This window comes from Amphiura filiformis, chromosome 10, assembly GCF_039555335.1.
Source record: "Amphiura filiformis chromosome 10, Afil_fr2py, whole genome shotgun sequence".
NCBI classification, from domain to species: domain Eukaryota; kingdom Metazoa; phylum Echinodermata; class Ophiuroidea; order Amphilepidida; family Amphiuridae; genus Amphiura; species Amphiura filiformis.
Window position 1 is genome coordinate 28,891,053 of NC_092637.1, and position 20,814 is coordinate 28,911,866.

The window sequence follows — 20,814 nt, forward strand, 5'->3', positions numbered from 1 at the left end:
CTTCCAACGCATCGTGCTCTCTTGACGCGCACCCGACATGGTTTTTGAAAAATCATCTTGACAGTCACATACCAGCAATCACCAACATTGTGAACAAATCTCTCAGCTCTGGTGTTTTCCCGAATGCTGCTCACCACACGATTGTCACCCCGTTGCTCAAGAAACCTTCCGCAAATAAAGATGAGTTGAAGAATTATAGACCTGTAAGTAATCTGAGCTTTGTCGCCAAAGTCATCGAAAAGTGCGCTTCTGAGCAATTTGTTGAACATCTGAATAAGAATGACATGTGCGATCCTTTGCAATCTGCCTACCGTGCTCAACATTCTACTGAATCAGCTCTTATGAAAGTTCAGGATGACATAATGTGTGATATTGATTCCAAAAAAGCTGTTTTCGTCGTACTCCTTGATATGAGTGCGGCGTTTGATACGGTGGATCACGCCATACTGTTGAACCGTCTCAAGCAGAAATATGCTGTAACTGGGACAGCCCTTGAGTGGTTTCGCTCATATCTTAAGGATGGTCATCACGTGTGAACATAAACGGCACCATGTCAGACCCAGTTACTACTGATTTCGGACTGCCACAAGGATCAGTCCTCGGACCTCTTTTGTTCACCACATATTCCAAGCCCATCGGTGAAATTGCGAGGAAACACGGCATCGATTACCATCAGTATGCAGATGACTCGCAATTGTATGTTGCTTTTAACCCGCGTAATCCTGACGACATCATCAAGGCTTTGAACAAGATATCATGCTGCATTGCTGACATAAAATCTTGCCTCACCGCCAATTATCTGAAACTCAACGACTCCAAGACTGAGTTTTTCATTGCAGCATCAAATCATAATCTCAAGCTCCTGGACACACAGAACATTCAACTCACCATCGGTGACTCCACAATCAATCTGTCTTCTGTCATTCGCAACCTGGGTTGTCACTTTGATTCCAACATGTCTCTTACTGCTCATGTTAACATTCTCCGCAGAAATACGCTCTTCCAGATAAAGAACTTGTGGCGTATACGGTGTTACATCAATCAAGAGACCTGCCATCATGCAGTAAGAGCACTGATACTCTCCAGGCTCGACTATTGTAACGCACTCTTCCTTCAGCTCTCTGCAAAAGACATAAGCCGTCTCCAAAGACTTCAGAACTCCGCCGCGCGTGTCATCTTTGCCGTTGGGCGTCGAGTCGAAGCTCACCCATTAGTCTCATCTCTCCACTGGCTCAGCATTGATAAACGTATCAGTTTCAAAATTCTTCTGTATATCTTCAAGTCTCTCAACAACCTTGCTCCGAAGTACATCTCCAACAAACTGACTCCTTATATTCCTCAAAGAACTCTCAGATCAAGTAATGACACCACGCGTCTCCTGGCTGATAGATCCATCAGTGTCGCCGGTGATCGTCGTTTCCCTGTAGCTGGTGTTAAGCGCTGGAACTCATTACCAACAGAAATCAGACTTTCGCCATCGGTCACTCTTTTCAAACAGAGACTCAAAACTTATTTATTCTGAACTGTTTTATTCTGAACTGGTTTTCTTATGTATTTGTTTTTTATTGTAAGCGCAACGATGCTTCCTTTGCGAATTGCGCCCTAAGAACTTTGTAGTAGTAGTAGTAGTAGTAGTAGTAGAAGGGAGAGTCTTCTTGGAGCTGGCAGAACACATCTTGTCCACAACTTTAAAAAGCTGTTTCTGATCACAATCCTTGAATTGAGACGTGTGATAGTGTGACTTAGCAGATTCAAGTTTCTGAGAGTACTCCTTGCACTGATCTTTGTACACTTGCTTGTGGACTTCAAGTCCTGACTTCAGGAATTGTCGCTCACATCTACGACGTTCGCGTTTTGCTGCGCGGATGGAATTGTCATACCAGGGTGCATGAGGTCTTAAAGTTACACATCTGGATACCACGGGTGCATGCAGATCCAACAAGTCGCCCAAGACATTATCAAACTGAGCGCTTAATGTTTCCACATCTTCAGCTGGATCACTGATTAGACTGGACTTTGTTATGTCCATCTTGAAGGAGTTTACGTCAATATCATGTGATTTACGAAAGCTGAAGCGATGTTTCGTAGCAGGTGGGCGAGAAATGGCGACCGTACATAAGATAGCAGCGTGGTCTGATGGAAGGCTTCTATCAATGATAATGTTGGATACAACGGAATCGGACATTCGCGTGATGATCAAATCTAGCGTATGGCCTTTACGATGTGTAGATCCATTGACATGTTGGTCTAGTGAAGCAGAGTCAAAAAGGTCTTGCATGATTTTTGCATCTGGGTCATCGCAAATGTCCATATGGAAATTAAAATCACCGGCGACGACAATAGGAACTTGAAGCGATGCAAACATCTCCACTAGGTTGGAAAACTCATTGAAGAATACCTTAGCAGTCAACTTGTTCTTCTTTGATGGCGGAGGTCTGTATAGAGTCAGCAACCTGACAGATGAGGATTTGGACGAGATCGTGATGTCCATATACTCAAACGACACAAAAGTAGAAGGCGTGTTGATGACACTGTCAAAACCTTTGCGAACTAGAACTGCGACGCCACCTCCTCTTCTTCCACGCGGCACATGATGGAAAGTATAATCCGGGAGAAAGTTTCTCAAATCAGACAATAGTCGATTGTCTCTATCATCGCCAGTTAACCAGCTTTCAGTTATTGCAACGATATCCAGCTGACGAGATATCACAAAGTCAATGAAAGTCGATGACTTTGCTCTCCCTCTTATGGACCGGGCATTCCATAGTGCAAAGTTTGCTGAAGGGCTGCATGGGTTTAATTTTTTAATATAAATTAAGTTCGGATTTTTTGTGGTGGCACTCCTTGACTTGAAAAGCTGTTGGGTCGAAACCCGATTTGTCACTCTTGAACGGATTATCCGTTTTAATCGCTTTCCACCTCGACGCCCGCGTTTAGTTCTTTTCGCGATATTCAAGTTCTTAAGTTCTCTCCACTTTGCAGGAGTGAAAGGCCGTGTCTCAAAAGTGTTTATCACACCTTTTCGAAGAGATAGCAAGGTGTCCTTCGTGTAGCTCAGACGACACATAATGAAAAAATACTAAGTACTAAAAACATAACTGCAGAATTCAACAGTACGCTTATCATGAAACACTGACGTTGATCGACGAAACACACGTATCAGACGGAAAACTTATAACATAAAGTCGGCAAACAGTGTCAATATCTTATTAATGTACTCACAGATCCATAAAACGATAGATTATGTCCACAAATAAGTAAAATATGTGAAAATTGTTCATAAAAAGTCTAAGCGAAGTGACAGTGCAGCTTTATTGTAGAGCGCCACCAATAGGTTGAATCTTTTTCAGAGAGTAGAGGAAATTCAAATGTGGAATATATTTTCAAACGCTTCCAAAGGAGTAGCGTGGATTTTAAATGGAATAGCCCAACATGCATTTGTATCAGTTCAGGAGAATGTCTGACTTACCGCAAAGTTTTTCATCAGATCCGTGAAAACAATGAGTGAAAGAATCACACACTTGATGTGAAGATAAACATACACGAGCGTTCACGACGTATTCACACTGGAAATCTTCTTCACAAATATCTAGTATCAAGGATTACAAATACAAAAGGATGGTAGGTAGTGAAGAAGAAGATGCCGATGACGCAACGATGATATAATGATGATAATAATACACAGGCGGCATAGGTCACGCGACACGTGACGTTCGAGGCTTGCGAAAATACAAGGCTGACAGCCCCATTCAAAATACACGTTTAGCATTTATAAATTGAAAAATAACATACGTACAGTGTGGTACATTGTCGTACCCCAACGGTTTTAGAGTAAGATAATTTTGCTTTGACACCACATAAGAAATTTAGAATTGTTTGTGAAGATTTTCTTTTTCTTCTTCTTCTTCTTCTTCTCCTTCTTCTTCTTCTTATGATTATGATTATTATTATTATTATTATTATTATTATTACTATTCTTCTTCTTATTCTTCTTCTTCTTATTATTATTATTGTTGTTGCTGTTGTTACTATTAGTATCATTTTTATGATGTTGATGATAATGATGATAATGACGATGACAACGATGAAGATTATGATGATGATAATGATATTGTGATGATAAAAGCAACGACGAAGATGAAACGGGATGACGACATGATGATGATCATCATCATCATCATTATAATTAATGATGACGATCTTGATGATGATAATGATCTTAATGATGAAAAAATAATATTGTGCGTTTTACCAGACATCTTTGATTCCCTCGTGATGGACACCAAGAACCCATTTTCAACCGTCTCATGCTGAAATATACCATAGCCGTTCGCTGCAATAATGAACGATATCCACATTCTATCGCTAACAATCTTAACTGCTTTGGGATAATTGTCACGAATAGGTGTCCCTTTTTGTCCAGAAATCCCGTAAACGGTTGAAGTAAATGCTGGAAATGTGCCGTAACCAACCCCTATGGTGTCCTCGTATGATATGTTAGTTACAATGGGATGTACAATAAAAATACCATCATCGTTTGAAGATATTATTTGATAGCACAAAGGAAAATTGGCATCATGTAAGTCATTGGTAGAATAAACGCTTGGAAAGTTCGGTGATGAAAAAGATAACTTTTCAGTTTCAGCAATTGATGGTGACCCATATGATTGACAGATATCTAAAAAAGTGCAGAGGAGCGGGAAGGAAGATTGTTATAATATCCATTAGGTTTAATTGATACTATTCAATTCAATTCATGAATGAATACCTGGCTTACGCCGGATGGGGGAGGGGGTCACATTCAGTGGCGTAGCAAGATTTTCGGAACGGGGGAGGGGCACAAACTTGTTAATGTACCGACGGAAATATTTTCCCTATGGAAGTTGTGATTTTTTTGCTCAATGCGCTCAAGAATCTAAAAAGTGTGTGTGTATGGGGGGGATGGGGGGGGGGGGGGAACTTGTGCCGAGCCAAATTTCCAAAAACAAAGTTTATATACTATTAACTTATATGGCAACGTATACAGGCAGATTGTACTTTGTTTCTTTACCATGTACAAGCGGTGCACACAAAATTCTTTATTGTTGACCACAATTTATTTTCGCTAAGGCCCGTCGTCTACCGATGGCCTAAGATGTGCATAAGACGGACCATGATGGGGGGGATACTCCACTGGCTACACCACTGAACTGGACTAAAGTAAACCCATTCAACTGTTTAAACCTCAATATGTAGCTCTATACCAACTTTGCAATCATCAGAATTTAAAAACGCTTTAACGCGGCTGTGTACTCAAGACATTGTTTCTTTCGCGAAATTGAGCTTTTTTGAAATGTATTTACTTTGTTATGTTTTTTATAAATACAAGGAAAGAAAATCCAGATTTGTTAACTCCAACTGCTCTATTTTATGGATTTTATTTCACTATTTCACTCGTTTCCGCAATTTAAAAGGAAAGAAAATCTTTGTTGTACCATCGGGGTATACGCGCGCAACAACGCATCGCGTTTTGTAGACGCGCAATTTGTAAACGCACAGATACGCTACGCATACGCAACGCTTAGCTGCATGCGCCGCGCATCTTATGGAAGCACCGCGGAAGCACTGATTTCATAAAAACCTAGCGGTCAAATGGCTCCGTTTTAGCTGATAAAATGTGATTTTTTCAAGTTCTTTCCCCCGATTTAAACATCAAGATATGAATAGATTTCGCCAAAACTTCTCAAAGGGCTGTGGATTTACCCGATGTTCACGTAATGTAAGGTAGAAAAACGAGAACTGCCGCATTCTCCTGTGAGCTTCGATCAAAGTGCAAAATATGACCACTTTAAACTTCAACGGCCTTTATTTCAATGTTCATTTTCTCGGTAAAATGACGATTTAGGTACACGATAACTCAATAAATATAGCATCTATAGGTAAGCAATTATGCTCATCAAAAAAAGCATGATCGACTTATAGGCTAGGATAGATATCACTTTTTTAGGTGAAGGTTAAACAAATTGCAAAAAAATGTTTTTCACTGCAGTGCATTTCAGTGAGGTCCCCTAAATCGCTACCTAAAAGTCCAAAAATATCCACGTAGTGGAAGTGTGCCTAATTTGCATAAATCCAATATGGCCGCTATTTCGACAATTTTCGCCGAGATTTCTTATCGTAGGTCGATGTTGTGACACTTAAAAGCACAAAGTTCACATTTATATGGGTGAACTATGTTTTATATATCATATTAAGAGACATATCTTGTTTAATTGTGTATCGCAGTATTCATAAATCCAAAATGGCCGCCGATATTAAGATTAACACACAGATTTTTAGGCCAATAGTATTAGTTTTAACCTGGAAATTTTTTGTAACAAGCTGATTTTTTCTGGAATAGGTCTAGAAATATGTGTAGAATCACTGATAAAAAGTCCCCGCAAATCCCCTGTGGGCGTTTTTCAAAATCCAAGATGGCGTCCAAAATGCCCGCCATTTTCATATTTTTTCATAATTCCCAACTATACTAGCTGGAAACCGGGCTGGAAACACAAATAAGGTATGTTTTGAGGTATGATAAATATTTATAAATCCACATTAAGATGATTCAACCCTTGCAAGTGTCCAAAATCCAAGATGGCATCCAAAATAGCCACCATTTTCATGTTTATCTCATAATTTCCAAACCATACTAGCTAGAAACACAAGTAAGGTATCTAAACATATGTTTTGAGGTATGTGGAATTTTTATAAATTCCATATTAAGATGATTCAACCCTTGCAAGTATCCGAAATCCAAAATGGCGCCCCAAATTTGCCGCCTTTCCAAAGCCCGGATCTGTAATGTAAAAATCACAGAGTCAATTTGAGACCAAACTAGGGCATCTGGAGCCATACGATTTGGCTGAAAATGGCAACAGATTGAAAATTTGTGGTTGAAGAGGTACGTTGCTCCAGTTATAAAATACCTTAATTCTAAAGTTGTTTCATTTTCATTATACTCTTTGATGATTGGTGCTGTGTTGCAACAAGTATTGTCACTGCATTTTCTGCACATTGTTGTAAAGTGAAGACATAGTGTTGCATCCATCAGGCTTACATCCATGTGGTGGTACTCATTAAGTGAATCATATATATTTGCTGGCTCCATAAAGCTGAAGGATGAAGCCTTCACCTTATTTCTATACCTCATCATGCGTACTCGTACTGTTCGCAAAAGGAAGTCAGCTTTGCCTTTCTTGTGTACCATGTTGAAAGAGTTACACTTTCCCCGGCGATAGATGGCTGAGACTGTGTCATACCCTGTGATGGCATGAAGTGCCAACTGCCAACAAGTAGTTTCTGCATGGTATCTCCCAATCCTTGCTGGATATCACTTACTCCGAACACTATCTCAGGATTACTACAGCATTTCATGAAGGTATCTGTTGTTGAACTTGCCCTGGACACCAACATCACAAGTAGGTCAGTGTCTGTACCCACCACCACAATTGGTAGCTCCTCTGTCTCTGCTACTGTAAGGGCTGTGGACACAATCAATGTATCGGCATCTGCTTCATCCTGTATGACATGAATTCCAGCCATACGCATCCTCTCACTGATCATTTCTATATAAGTCGCAATTTGTTCAACAAATGTTGTTGAAGGTCATCAACACCGCCTGGGCTGAAGGAAAAATCCCTGAAGACTGGAGTAAAAGTCTATTAACCCCTGTGTACAAAAAGAGCGACAGACTGGACGCAGCCAACTACAGAGCTATTACCCTCCTGTCAATCCCGGTAAAGGTATTCTGTAGGATGGTTCTTAACCGAATACAACAGACTGTAGATAACCATCTGAGCGAGGAAAAGTGTCGGTTCAGGAGTTCCAGAAGCACCTCAGAGGCAGTTTACAGTACGCCAAATCTTTGAAAAGGCTTAAGAAAGACGTATTCCAATACACTGGAATTTTGTAGACTTCAAAGCAGCATTTGACACCATATGGACTGATGGAGGGAAGCCCTTTGGAAATGTTTGCGATCAGTAGACCTCATTGCAAAAATGTATGAGCAATCCAAATGCTCAGTCGTGGTAAAAGGAAAGATCGCCGATTGGTTTGAAGTCCTAGTTGGTGTTAGACAGGGATGTCTTCTCTCACCATGCCTCTTCAATCTATATCTGGAGTTTGTCGAAGGACGTCCAAAATCTAGACTCAGGTATGCAAATGGGTGACATCCGATATGCAGATGACACCAAAATTATGGATATGGACTTTGAGAACCTGCAAATCTCCGCTAATGAATTGGAGAAAGCATGCAGCAGCTGGGGAATGAAAATTAACCCAACAAAATGCAAGATCATATCTGACGATCCAAGAGATATCATGCTGAACCAGATGCCATTTTAGTAAATAACTTCGTCTTTCTGGGTAGTAGTGTGCCCTCAGTAGAAGAGGATATTAAACGTCGCATAAATCTTCTCAGTTCCAAGCTCGAAATGCATGGTTGCGCTGTATTTCATGCAAGAGGAGATGCAGATCTGTTAATTGTAACTACAGCAGTAGAAGTTCAAAGACACAGTTCTTGTCGGTGGTGACACAGACCTTCTCATCTTGCTGATTTTCTACGCTGATCTGAATGCAAAGGACATCTTTTTTACATCTGAGCCCAAGGCAAACTCCACAAGAAGAACCGGACATGGAATATCAAGCAGCTAAAGGAAACCCTAGGAAGTAGTGTGTGTGGCGACATTCTCTTTGTCCATGCTCTTCTGGGCTGCGATACAACCTCTCGCATATTTGGACTTGGGAAAGGTGTATCACTGAAGAAAATCATGAAGAATGACTACTTCTGTGAGCTTGCCAAGGTATTTAGTAAGTCAGCATCAGACCTGAAGGCCATTATTACAGCTGGAGAGAAGGCAATTGTATGCCTGTATGGTGGTGACTCAACTGAAGATCTGGACTCTTTGGGGGTACATAAGCTATTGCGTAAAGGTACCATCAATCACGTCTGCCTTAGAAGCAAAGACTTTGCCACCAACTTCAGCACCAGCAAAGTTCCACAGTCTGCGTGTGTACTATCAGATATTAGAATGGAAAGGAATGGCAGGCCACCTGACACCGGGAGACTGGGGTTGGCACTGGCAGGTCATGCATGGGAAATATCTTCCAATACAAACTGATAAACCACCAGCACCCGCATCACTCCTTAAAGTCATCAGATGCGGATGCAAGAAAGACTGTGCAACCAAGAAATGTATATGCCGGAAGTATGGCCTCCAATGTTCAACAGCCTGCACTGATTGTCGCGGCACTAGTTGCACCTACTCTCCTCCACCAGACCTAGAACTTGATGCTACTACTGATCAGCCTGCCACATAAATGTATATGTTCTGGTTAGCTTTGTTGGAAACTACCAATTCTTCATCAACTTAAAATATGTATACCACAATGTTAGCCTCGTGATCTGCATCATGTAATAACAACTGAACTGGGATTGTAAACCAATTTAGATATATTACAGTTGCTCTTTGATGTACTGTAATGTGAGAATCAAAATCAAATTCATGCAAATTAACCCACTTTTTTTGAAAATGTATGTGTTTATGCAAATTAAAGAACCTAAATTATGATACATTTGAAATTCAAAAATTATTTTACAACATATGAATAGACCATTCTAATAATTGGCGTATTCACATCGCAAACACTGAGCGATCTGTGCTGAAACTGAGGCAGAACTAAGCTAGACCTGATCCCAGTACTTGGGGAGTGTAGCCTGAATGCCCCTGAAAGGTACTATAAGGTCTATAAGTGTTGTCGCAATTATTCTGATCATTATTATTATTTATAATCAGTTCTCTACAAAAATGTCTAATTTGGCAGCCATTTTGGATTTAAGCAAATAAAGACACTTAAGCTAAGGCATATGAAAACTTGTGCAAACAAAAACATTCTTTGAAATAACATTATAGACATTCAAAGTACACTAAAAGTATGATAAAAGGTATGTATGGTGAAAATGTTTACCAAATCTGTGCGAAAACCCTAGAATTGGCGGCCATTTTGGATTTATGTAAATTAGACACACTTCCACTACATGGATTTTTTTGGACTTTTAGTATGTCATTTTGGGGACCTTTCTAAATTGCATTGCAGTGAAAAAGTTTTTATTGCAATTTGTTTAAGCTCAAAACACAATATTCCTAGAAACGGTTTTTCTCATTTTTTTATATTTTGGTCTATTTCCGATTTTAGGCGTCATTTTGTGCAAATGGGCGTTTGTGAATTTTAAAAGTTCATTTTGATGCCTTATATGGTCAATATCTCAAAAATAAGGCCAATATCAAAAACTATAAAAAAAACCCGGTTTTTGGAATGGTGTCTCAAGATTAAGAAAAAAACAAAACAAAAATTGCCAAAACCTCACTTTTTTGTGATTTTCTTCATAATTGTTGTTTTTACACCAAATCTGTATTCATATTAAGATTTATTGATGTCTTGCCTTTATAAAAATGTATACTTTTATATGTCTTGCGTTAATAATTAAAAAGTTATGGCACTTTTACTAAATGCATGTCTGAGAGTACACAACTGCCTTAAGGCACTCCCTGGACAGTGTGAAATGGGCTATTCCATTATAATTCCACACTACCCCTGCAGAAGATTGGAAATATCTTCCACTGGGGGAATATGAATTTCAAATGGAATGAACACATTAGATATCTCCATTTGAATTTTATACACCATCTGAGAAAGATTCAACCTGAATCTTCCACTGAAGGAGAGTGAGTTTCAGATAAAGTTGATTACTGTGATAATTCCATTTGAAATTCTTACTCCCTCTGTGGAATTTATTTCCAAAATCTTCAACAGGGGGAGGGCAGACCTTAAATGGATTAAACAGATAACTAGAAGATTACAAACCAAGGATAAAACATAAATCTACCTCTACCGAGACATGCCTTCTCAAGTTAGTAGCCAAACCAATGCATGGCAGTTTCCCATGGGTGAGGAACACAGCAAACTAGTGTCCCGCTACAAATCATAGGATACTAAGAAACAACACGGGTTATGGTCCCGGTGGGGACGCATAGGACCGTTACCACAATTACAAATTACCCCCTTTTGCAGTCGATTTCAAGGACAAATCATGAGATTTTACCCCCTTTTTTACTCCAAAACAAGGACAAAATGGTACTCTGAAACACCCCTATTTTTTAGATTCCGAGGACACATTTGCAATTCTGACCCTATTTCAACATTTCAAGGAAGGGATTTTTAGGCCTATGAATGTTTTTTTCTTCAGTAATTAACAAGGGCATCACAGAATTCAAGTAGTACCCCTTGCATATAAATCAGAACCGAGAACAATATTGATCACGGGATGAGTACAAAGTAGGAAACCAAATTTATTCCTGTGATTTTTTTATCTGGCCACGGGATCAGGAGAAAATAATAAGAACCCCTTTTTCAATTTCGCAGACATTTGTGCAATAAAACACCCCTATTTTTCCAATTTCACGGACAATTTTGTCCGCGGACATGCCCTAAAAATGACCCCTTTTTCCTTGATTTTGGTAACGATCGTGCGGTCCGTATTGCAAGTTGGGTGACCCCACCGGAGTTATGGTTCAAGCTCACTTACTTACCAAAAATCAATATACGTCACTTTGCGATACCACCTTCCTTTTTGTAATATGTTAACTATATTGATCTTACCCATGATGTCACAATGTTTCCCGAAAGGCACATACGGACAGGAACAGTTATATCCCATAATTTCCATTTGTATACCGGAATAAGACGTCGTAACAACAACAAAACGTAAAAGACGAGTAACAATAGCGTAAGGGAATGGGTAGTCGTGTACCTCATATCTTAGCAGTCTATCTGGTAGCAAGGTCTAATACACCGAAATAAATAAAAAGATTAAGGCTTAGGACATGTAATTCTTAATTACTTAACGGAGAGTGATCCGAAGGGGCCACAACGTCCACATCAGGTAAATAATTATTTTGTATAGGCAGTAAACGAACCAATAGAAATACGACCTGCAGCAAGGTAGTGCCTTTAGAAATTGCCCCGCTGGGTTCTGCTATTACAAGATAAGCTGAATTTATACTCCGCGCTCGGTGAGCGATTAGCTAAAAATCAATCATTGGCTAAAAACCAATCGCTAATAGCTCAACGATGTAATTAATTCAGCTATGAGTTGTCTTTAAAATGATTAACCCTGAACAGTTACATTTGAAAAACATACTCCCTCTGTGGAAGATATTTCCAAAATCTTCCACATTGGTAGTGTGGATTTCAAAAGGAATAGCCCAATGGACGTAACAATTTGGTTGCGCGAAAATGCTTCCGGTTTATTGTAAATTGATTGACTCTCAAAACACAAACAACATTAAAGTCGCGTTGAACTATGACCCTAAATTCAGCTTTTGACATTTACCTTGATTGTTCCATTATCAATGATAGGTTCAAGAGAACTTATGTCTGATTCATAGTATACTTTCAATTCGATTATTGACATTTACCTTGATTGTTCCATTATCAATGATAGGTTCAAGAGAACTAATGTCTGATCCATAGTATACTTGGAATTCAGTTATTGACATTTACCTTGATTGTTCCATTATCAATGATAGGTGCAAGAGAACTAATGTCTGATCCATAGTATACTTGGAATCCGTGACTGTATTGTGATCGATAACTATATGATTGAATACCAGTCACAATGACGTCAGATAAAAGGTCAAATTGTATCCACTCATCTGAATTTGGATATGTTTTCCAGTAACTATAATGACCAAGTCTACAGAACTCTGGACGAAAGCTGTACAGGTAACTTGAAGCGGTGATTTGGTCATCATGTATCCTTCCATCTTCAAGACCAAGTGGAATACTTGTTCCAGACTTAACTATAAAACAGAACATAATATGCATAATTTAGTCTATTATGCACTTAAGCATACTACCTGAAGGTAATTTTCTACTCTTGTTATACCCATTTACCAACTTGAATTTGTTTATTAAAACCAACTTCAAAGTTTGAAAGTTGAGGTTATAAAATTGTCGATTTAAACAAAAAATGTATTGCTGTAAGGGCTGTGGACTTGAAATGTGCCTGGGTAATCAAGAATACTACGATATTTCCGATCACCAAATGTCTCCGATATTCAAATATTGACCAACTCTGTACATATGCTGTACACATCTCTATATAATGTAGATTGAGTATACAACGATGTTACCTGATTGGCATGCATGTCCACTATAGCATGGTATACAAATGCATGAATTATCATCGCTACATGTCCCTCCGTTGTTACATGGCTTATCACACGTTGCTAACAACAAATTCGAAAAGATGAGTCAGGGTTAAAACATGATATTAAAATGATAATGAAACATCAGTTATTAAAGAGTGTCGTTTATTTGATTTACATATGAAGACCTGAGCGCACGAAGACCGTAGGTCCACTTGGCCTCTCGACATGCATGTATACACTAAAGTTGCGTATAGTTTCGTATAGTTTGGTAATGTTTTATACATGTTCAGGGGCCAAAACAAATCTTTCACAGCCTTTCATGATGTTTGCACCCTGGAATATGTATTAAACTTTATAAAACGCCAAGAAACTATTATAAAACGCCAAGAAACTATACGAAACTTTTGTGTATACATGTTGAGGGGCCAAGTGGACTTACTCGGCTTCTAACCTCTTTGTAGCATGGACCACATTCTTCATTTACAAACTAATAACTTAATAAAACTGATCAAAAAAAGAATTCATAATTATTGTGTGCTTACCTTCTGTTCCCATTTCAGAATAAAAGAGGCAGACGACATACAGCAATAGCCGCATCTTACGTACTCTGAAATAAAACAGGCAGACGACATACAGCAATAGTTGCATCTTACGTACTCTGAAATAAAACAGGCAGACGACATACAGCAATAGTCGCATCTTACGTACTCTGAAATAAAGCAGGCAGACGACATACAGCAATAGTCGCATCTTACGTACTCTGAAATAAAGCAGGCAGACGACATACAGCAAAAGTCACATCTTATGTACTCTGAAATAAAACAGGCAGACGACATACAGCAATAGCCGCATCTTACGTACTCTGAAATAAAACAGGCAGACGACATACAGCAATAGCCGCATCTTACGTACTCTGAAATTTAGCAGGCAGACGACATACAGCAAAAGTCACATCTTACGTACGCTGAAATAAAATCAGCCAGGCTTTATCAAAATGCTTGGTACCCATCAGCTTTGTTGTCTAATAAAACGCCTATTTCTTCCACATTAAACACTGTATCCTCTTGAAATGGCTACAATGTACATTGTTTAATGATCTTTTATAGCTTAAATCAAATAAAAGATACAGCAATCATGCAAATATTATTGGCTGATGCATTTTAATGTGGCAGTCTTGGTCATGTTCACTGAATATTGATGGGCACCAATCATTTTGATAAACCCTGTACAGCAATAGTCGCATCTTACGTAATCTGAAATAAAACAGGCAGACGACATACAACAACAGCCAGGAGCAAAAGCCACATCTTGCATACTCTGAAATAAAACAGGCAGACGACAAACAGCAATAGCCGCATCTTAAGCAAAAAAAATGTTTGTTTCCTGTAGCTGGTCTAAAAAGTCAAATGCGAAATGCGGTTTTTTTTAATCCATGTCCTGAAATGAAAAACCAATACCCTTTGTGCTGCAAATTGGAATGGGAATTTACAATAGGTCTCTCCGACACTCATACAAAAACTCAGAATTGATTTAGCTTCATGGGAAACTAAGACAATGTTTTTGTACACAGGATCTATGGATTTCAACTGCAAAATTACTTGGCAACCAAAAGATTTACACAAAGCATTGAGCGTTTGAATAACAGCAACCAAGGTTTTCATGAATTTGTATAACTCCAGTAATGAATATATTATTTTGTGCGATTTTTCAGGGTTTTTTTTTTTTTCAAAAGTGAAAAAAAATTCTAAATGCGCAAAAAAGCAAAAAAGCCGTCAAAGACGAAATGCCGACGCTACGGGAAACAAACTTTTTTTTTGGAGAGGGGGGCCTTACGTACGCTGAAATAAAACAGGCAGACGACATGCGACATACAGCAATAGCTGCATCTTACGTACTCTGAAATAAAAGAGGCAGACGACATACAGCAATAGCCGCATCTTGCGTACTCTGAAATAAAACAGGCAGACGACATACAGCAATAGCCGCATCTTAAGTACTCTGAAATAAAACAGGCAGACAACATACAGCAATAGCCGCGTCTTACGTACTCTGAAATAAAACAGGCAGACGACATACAGCAACAGCCGCATCTTACGTACTCTAAAATAAAACAGGCAGACGACATACAGCAATAGTCGCATCTTACGTACTCTGAAATAAAACAGGCAGACGACATACAGCAATAGTCGCATCTTACGTACTCTGAAATAAAACAGGCAAACGACATACAGCAATAGCCGCATCTTACGTACTCTGAAATAAAACAGGCAGACGACATACACCAATAGTCGCATCTTATATACTCTGAAATAAAACAGGCAGACGACATACAGCAATAGTTGCATCTTACGTACTCTGAAATAAAACAGGCAGACGACATACAGCAATAGCCGCATCTTACGTACTCTGAAATAAAACAGGCAGACGACATACAGCAATAGTCGCATCTTACGTACTCTGAAATAAAACAGGCAGACGACATACATCAATAGCCGCATCTTACGTACTCTGAAATAAAACAGGCAGACGACATACACCAATAGTCGCATCTTACGTGCTCTGAAATAAAACAGGCAGACGACATACAGCAATAGCCGCATCTTACGTACTCAGAAATAAAACAGGCAAATGACATACAGCAATAGTCGCATCTTACGTGCTCTGAAATAAAACAGGCAGACGACATACAGCAATAGCCGCATCTTACGTACTCAGAAATAAAACAGGCAAATGAAATACAGCAATAGTCGCATCTTACGTACTCTGAAATAAAACAGGCAGGCCACATACAGCAATAGTCGCATCTTACAAACATTTTTGCCAAATATTGTGTCAATACTTAAATAACATTATGTTAAAATATTTGAACCCAGCAAACACAGAAATGTTCTTAAAATGTTTTTTCAAAACATTTTAATAACATTTAAATGTCGAGTTATATAAAGGTCATGAAAACGTTTTTAAAACGTTATTGTAAATATTTTGGACAAACATTTTTCGCAAAATATGTTTTCAACCCCAAAATAACATTCTGTTTTGTATCAAGTTTTCAAGAATGTTTTTGGAATGTTATTAAAACGTTTTTATACCCTTTATATAACCCGACAGTTAAACCTTTTCTGTAAAACATTTTTGTTATCAAAAAATGTTTTTTAAGGTTATGAAAACGTTCTATACTCTTAACATACCCTTTATATAACCCGACATTTAAACGTTTTCTGACAACCTTTTATAACCTTTTTCGAATGATGTCAAAACGTTTTGTGTTTGCTGGGATACTGGTCTATTTTGACCAGTTTTGAATTTTGTTAACTTGCCTAAGAACATCCATTGAACAAAAATTAGAATATCATGAGCGACAAACCAAAATGACGGATTTACAATAGCATTACACAAGGGCAATTTTGAGTTGGCATTCTTTGAGTATGATTCTGTGCTTCACCCTCACACAAAATCCAAGCTAACAACAGAACAGGAATAGGACTAGTAAAGTAAAAGAAAATGGAAGAAATACAAGATTTAATAAATTTTCTCAACATTGCTGGAAATTTTTCCAGGAGTAGTTTTGGATAACGAATTATATTATTAACATTTGTCGATATAGGCTTTAAAGACTTCAACTGAAAAATATAAATATGATTGGGATTGCTTGGTAAAATTCATCTATTAAACGAATGTTAATACTGTTTGTTTTTCTTTTTTCTTTTAGTTCTGACTGTTTATGTATCTTAAATATATTACTTTTAGTTGTGTTTTACTTGTTAATCACCATGAAATTCAGCCATTTGACTGCCAGTTGTGTGATATGAATACATATACCTGAAATATCAGATAGTTTAAAAACAGAAAATTATCATTGGTGTGATGTGTTCATTTCATTAGTATTAAACAGAAGAAATTTACGACTATGAATCGAAACTGAACGTTTTACCTGTTCATTAGTATATATCTCCGTTGAATCCGCAGAAACAATAGGTCGACTTCGAATACCTGCCAGATAGCTAGCAACCACGTGTTTTTATGTACGCTGTTTAGTTTCGAACGTCGTCGTCACAAGTGATTCCGAAGGTAATACTATGATACAATCCCGTCAAATCAACTGAAAGGTTTTAGAGTGGTTTTTTGAAAAACAAAACAAAAACGAACAATACGACACGAGAGAAAGTAACAAACTACACAGTTGCAATACTAAATGCGGCATCTTCTAATGCATTTTTAGTTCGTTATTTCCTTATTTATTTGATGCACAATGGAAATTTGCATTTCACACAAAAAAAACAACACATAAGATCTCTGGATTTATTATAAAAACTACAATTTTACTATAATTAAAGCACTTTAGGCTTAGTCTTTCACATGGTAGTTTAGTACACCATGGGCATAACAATCATGCAAAAAGAAGAGATTCGAGAAAAAATTGAGGGTGTCGCCATGCATGTTAGACATTATGACTATAAGGTCAAACAGGGTTCAAAATTGAAAAATATCGCAATCCTTTTTTTAAAGGTACACCAAATTTCTCGTCTGATCATACAGAATCCAAATTTCTTGCGTTTTTCACTTACTAGACCTAATTTTCTCTTTAAAATTTAGTGTAAACAAGTAAATTAGGGGTTAATTCATAGGATTGAGGGCATGATCGCTGTGTATAAATCAACGACCATGCCCGAAATCCTATGAATGAACCCCGTTCATACATACCCAACATTGTGAACATTCTTAGCAATTCAATACAGATGAAAATAATAAGGGTTTAAATAAGTTTAAATAACATTTCCATACCGTTTTCCTTCATAAATTGGGAGAAAATGAGTAGGCCTACTTGCAGGAAGCAGCTCGGCACATGAGGTCAACGACCGGGAGTCAACGCGTCATCTTTTGCGCTCCGCGTGAGATGGGCGCGGTGACATGCGCGTGTACGCAACACTAGCAAATCATGGATCGTGTTAATTGGGTTCCAACGCTGCGTGACGCAGCCTGTTTATGCCCTGCGTACTGGTCATAAACGGAATTTATGACCAACAAGAAAGGGCTCAAATCCAATCAGAAACGTCGTTATATCGTGAATATGTGTGAACACACTATATTATACGAAGTCAATTTTACTTTCAGAATACACAAGTTGCGCTTACACGCAAGCTCTGTTTTCAATGTGTAACCATTTCTCAAGCAGAGCAGTCAAAATTTTAAAACTTGGAAATAATAAATATCTCAAGCTTTTACTTACAAATCAGATTTTAAGCTGTAAATATTCACCAATACACTAATGCAAGGTTTATTTAATTGATAAAGAATTCACCTCTTGGGCTTATACTCACTAACCCATTTAACAGTTTTTAAAATTGGGCTCTTGCACTTGCATTACATTTATAAATGTGATAGATATTCAGTTGCATCACATACGGTTCTATTCGAGATTTATGACTTTTTTGAGAAAATTAGTGTGTAGCAATATGTTTTGGAGCTCTTCAAATCCACCAACTTACAGACCTTAATTCTTTCTAATTAATGAGATATAAAACTTCGCCTTTGGTCTATTGGCTAGTTTTAATTTAGTGTTTCACATACAGCGCTATTCAACGACGTAAGCTACTTGTACCCATTCATTAGTACGTATATCACATACAGATCTATACGGTGAACGACGCCTACGTATGAAGGAAACATAGCGAGACTGTAACATATTATAGCGACATATAGTAAACATTCGTTTCACATAAAGAGCTATAAGTTAAAGACCTAATTAATCAATTTTACTTGATTGATGGACATGCATGATTGCATGCCAATTTCACCAAAATAAAACTTCCAAGTCTCTTCTTTATACGGTATTAACCTCGCGAGGAAATCACATTGAGGAATAAGTACTAAATCTGCTCGCATTATTCGTCCATTGGCTACTTTTGACTTTCATAGGTAGGTTAATGGCTGGTGCTCTGTTTGGGTGAGGAATTTTGTTCCGTTTAAGTTAAAGCCTTAATGTACGATCTTTTTAAATTTTTAGATTTTTCTTTTTTCTTCCAAAATGATAAAATGGTTAATATGCAGTCATTATGAAAGTTCCCAATACATTTGGATGCGAAAAACATTAAGTTCCCAATACATTTGGATGCGAAAAACATTGGAAATTGGCAAAGAAGCAACATCATAAACTTCACCTCTATCGCTCGAAATATCTCGCACTTTTTGGATAAGGACGGCGAATGCGGCCTCAGAGTTAGTCTGGTTGGTTACACTCCCTCCACATATTCGGAGGGAGCGAAACCAAATGGTTTCGTAGGATACTAGGATTTGCGACCTTTCGATATATTATCATAATCTGAAAAATTATGATAATATGTCGGACCAACAGAAAATCATGATGTTTTACTACAAATTTGACAGTTTGCTCATAGATTTGAGTTGGAAGATGTGTAAGTATTACAAATATGCCAAAATATCGATTTTGAAAAAATAAAGCTATATTCTGAAAAAAAAAATCGTACATTACGGCTTTATTATTCAGCTTCTTGCTTACATATGCCACAGGAGACAATTCTCCTCAATATTCTTATAGTAACACTGCTCCGATGCCATCATTAGATGCATCACTTCCAATGTGAATATCTTATTCACAACTGGCAAATTAAGGATAGTTGTGCTGATGTGTTTCGATTTCAGTGTTTGAAATGAAATTCTTGTTCATCTCCTAATAATTTGTTATTGCAAAAATTATTTGAGTTTGTAATAAATCATTTGAGTTTGTAAAAAATCATTTGAGTTTGCAAAAATTATTTGAGTTTGTGAAAAATTATTTGAGTTTGTAAAAATGTTTTTGAGATTGTAAAAAATTATTTTAAGTCTGCACAAATTATTTTAAGTTTGCATGTCCCTCATGGTTTGCAAAAATAATTTGAGTTTGCAGAAATTAATTTAAGTTTGTGAAAAATTATTTGAGCTTGTAAAAAATTATTTGAGATTGTAAAAAATTATTTTAAGTCTGCACACATTATTTTAAGTTTGCATGTCCCTCATGGTTTGCAAAAATTATTTGAGTTTGCAGAAATTAATTTAAGTTTGCAAAAATTATTTGAGTTTGTAAAAAATTAGTTTAAGTTTGCAAAAATTATTTGAGTTTGTGAAAAATTATTTGAGTTTGTAAAAAATTATTTGAGATTGTAAAAAATTATTTTAAGTTTGCACAAATTATTTTAAGTTTGCATGTCCCTCACGGTACACCGTAAATATGTTGGAGAAATCATACATTCATTTATAGAAAATACACCAAATGTGGCGCAGATGTAAAGCTTTTAATGCTAAATGATTCTTTATATGGAAAAAATCAATATGAGTTCCAATATTTAGGTTGAAAAACTGTGAATTTTACCTCTATTTTTACCCAAAAAATGTCATAATTACAGAGGATATAACTTCCTCAAGGAAACCTTGCAGCAATTTTAATATTCACTTCTACGTAGCTATGAGTTTGCAAATATACCGTGGACATACATGTACTAGTATATATACTGCGCCAAGAAAGTATCCTTACACTTGGAAACATAATCACAATTTCAAAACTGAACCATATCGGGGTAAATTTGTT

The 20,814-nt window shown here is 37.5% G+C and overlaps 1 protein-coding gene across 1 annotated transcript; it reads left to right on the plus strand.

Moving 5' to 3' along the window:
• The first annotated feature begins 550 nt into the window (after positions 1–550).
• Positions 551–1,522, plus strand: LOC140161784 (uncharacterized). Its single transcript, XM_072185082.1, has one exon. The coding sequence runs from the start codon at positions 551–553 to the stop codon at positions 1,520–1,522; it is 972 nt and encodes a 323-aa protein (XP_072041183.1).
• Positions 1,523–20,814: the final 19,292 nt, after the last annotated feature.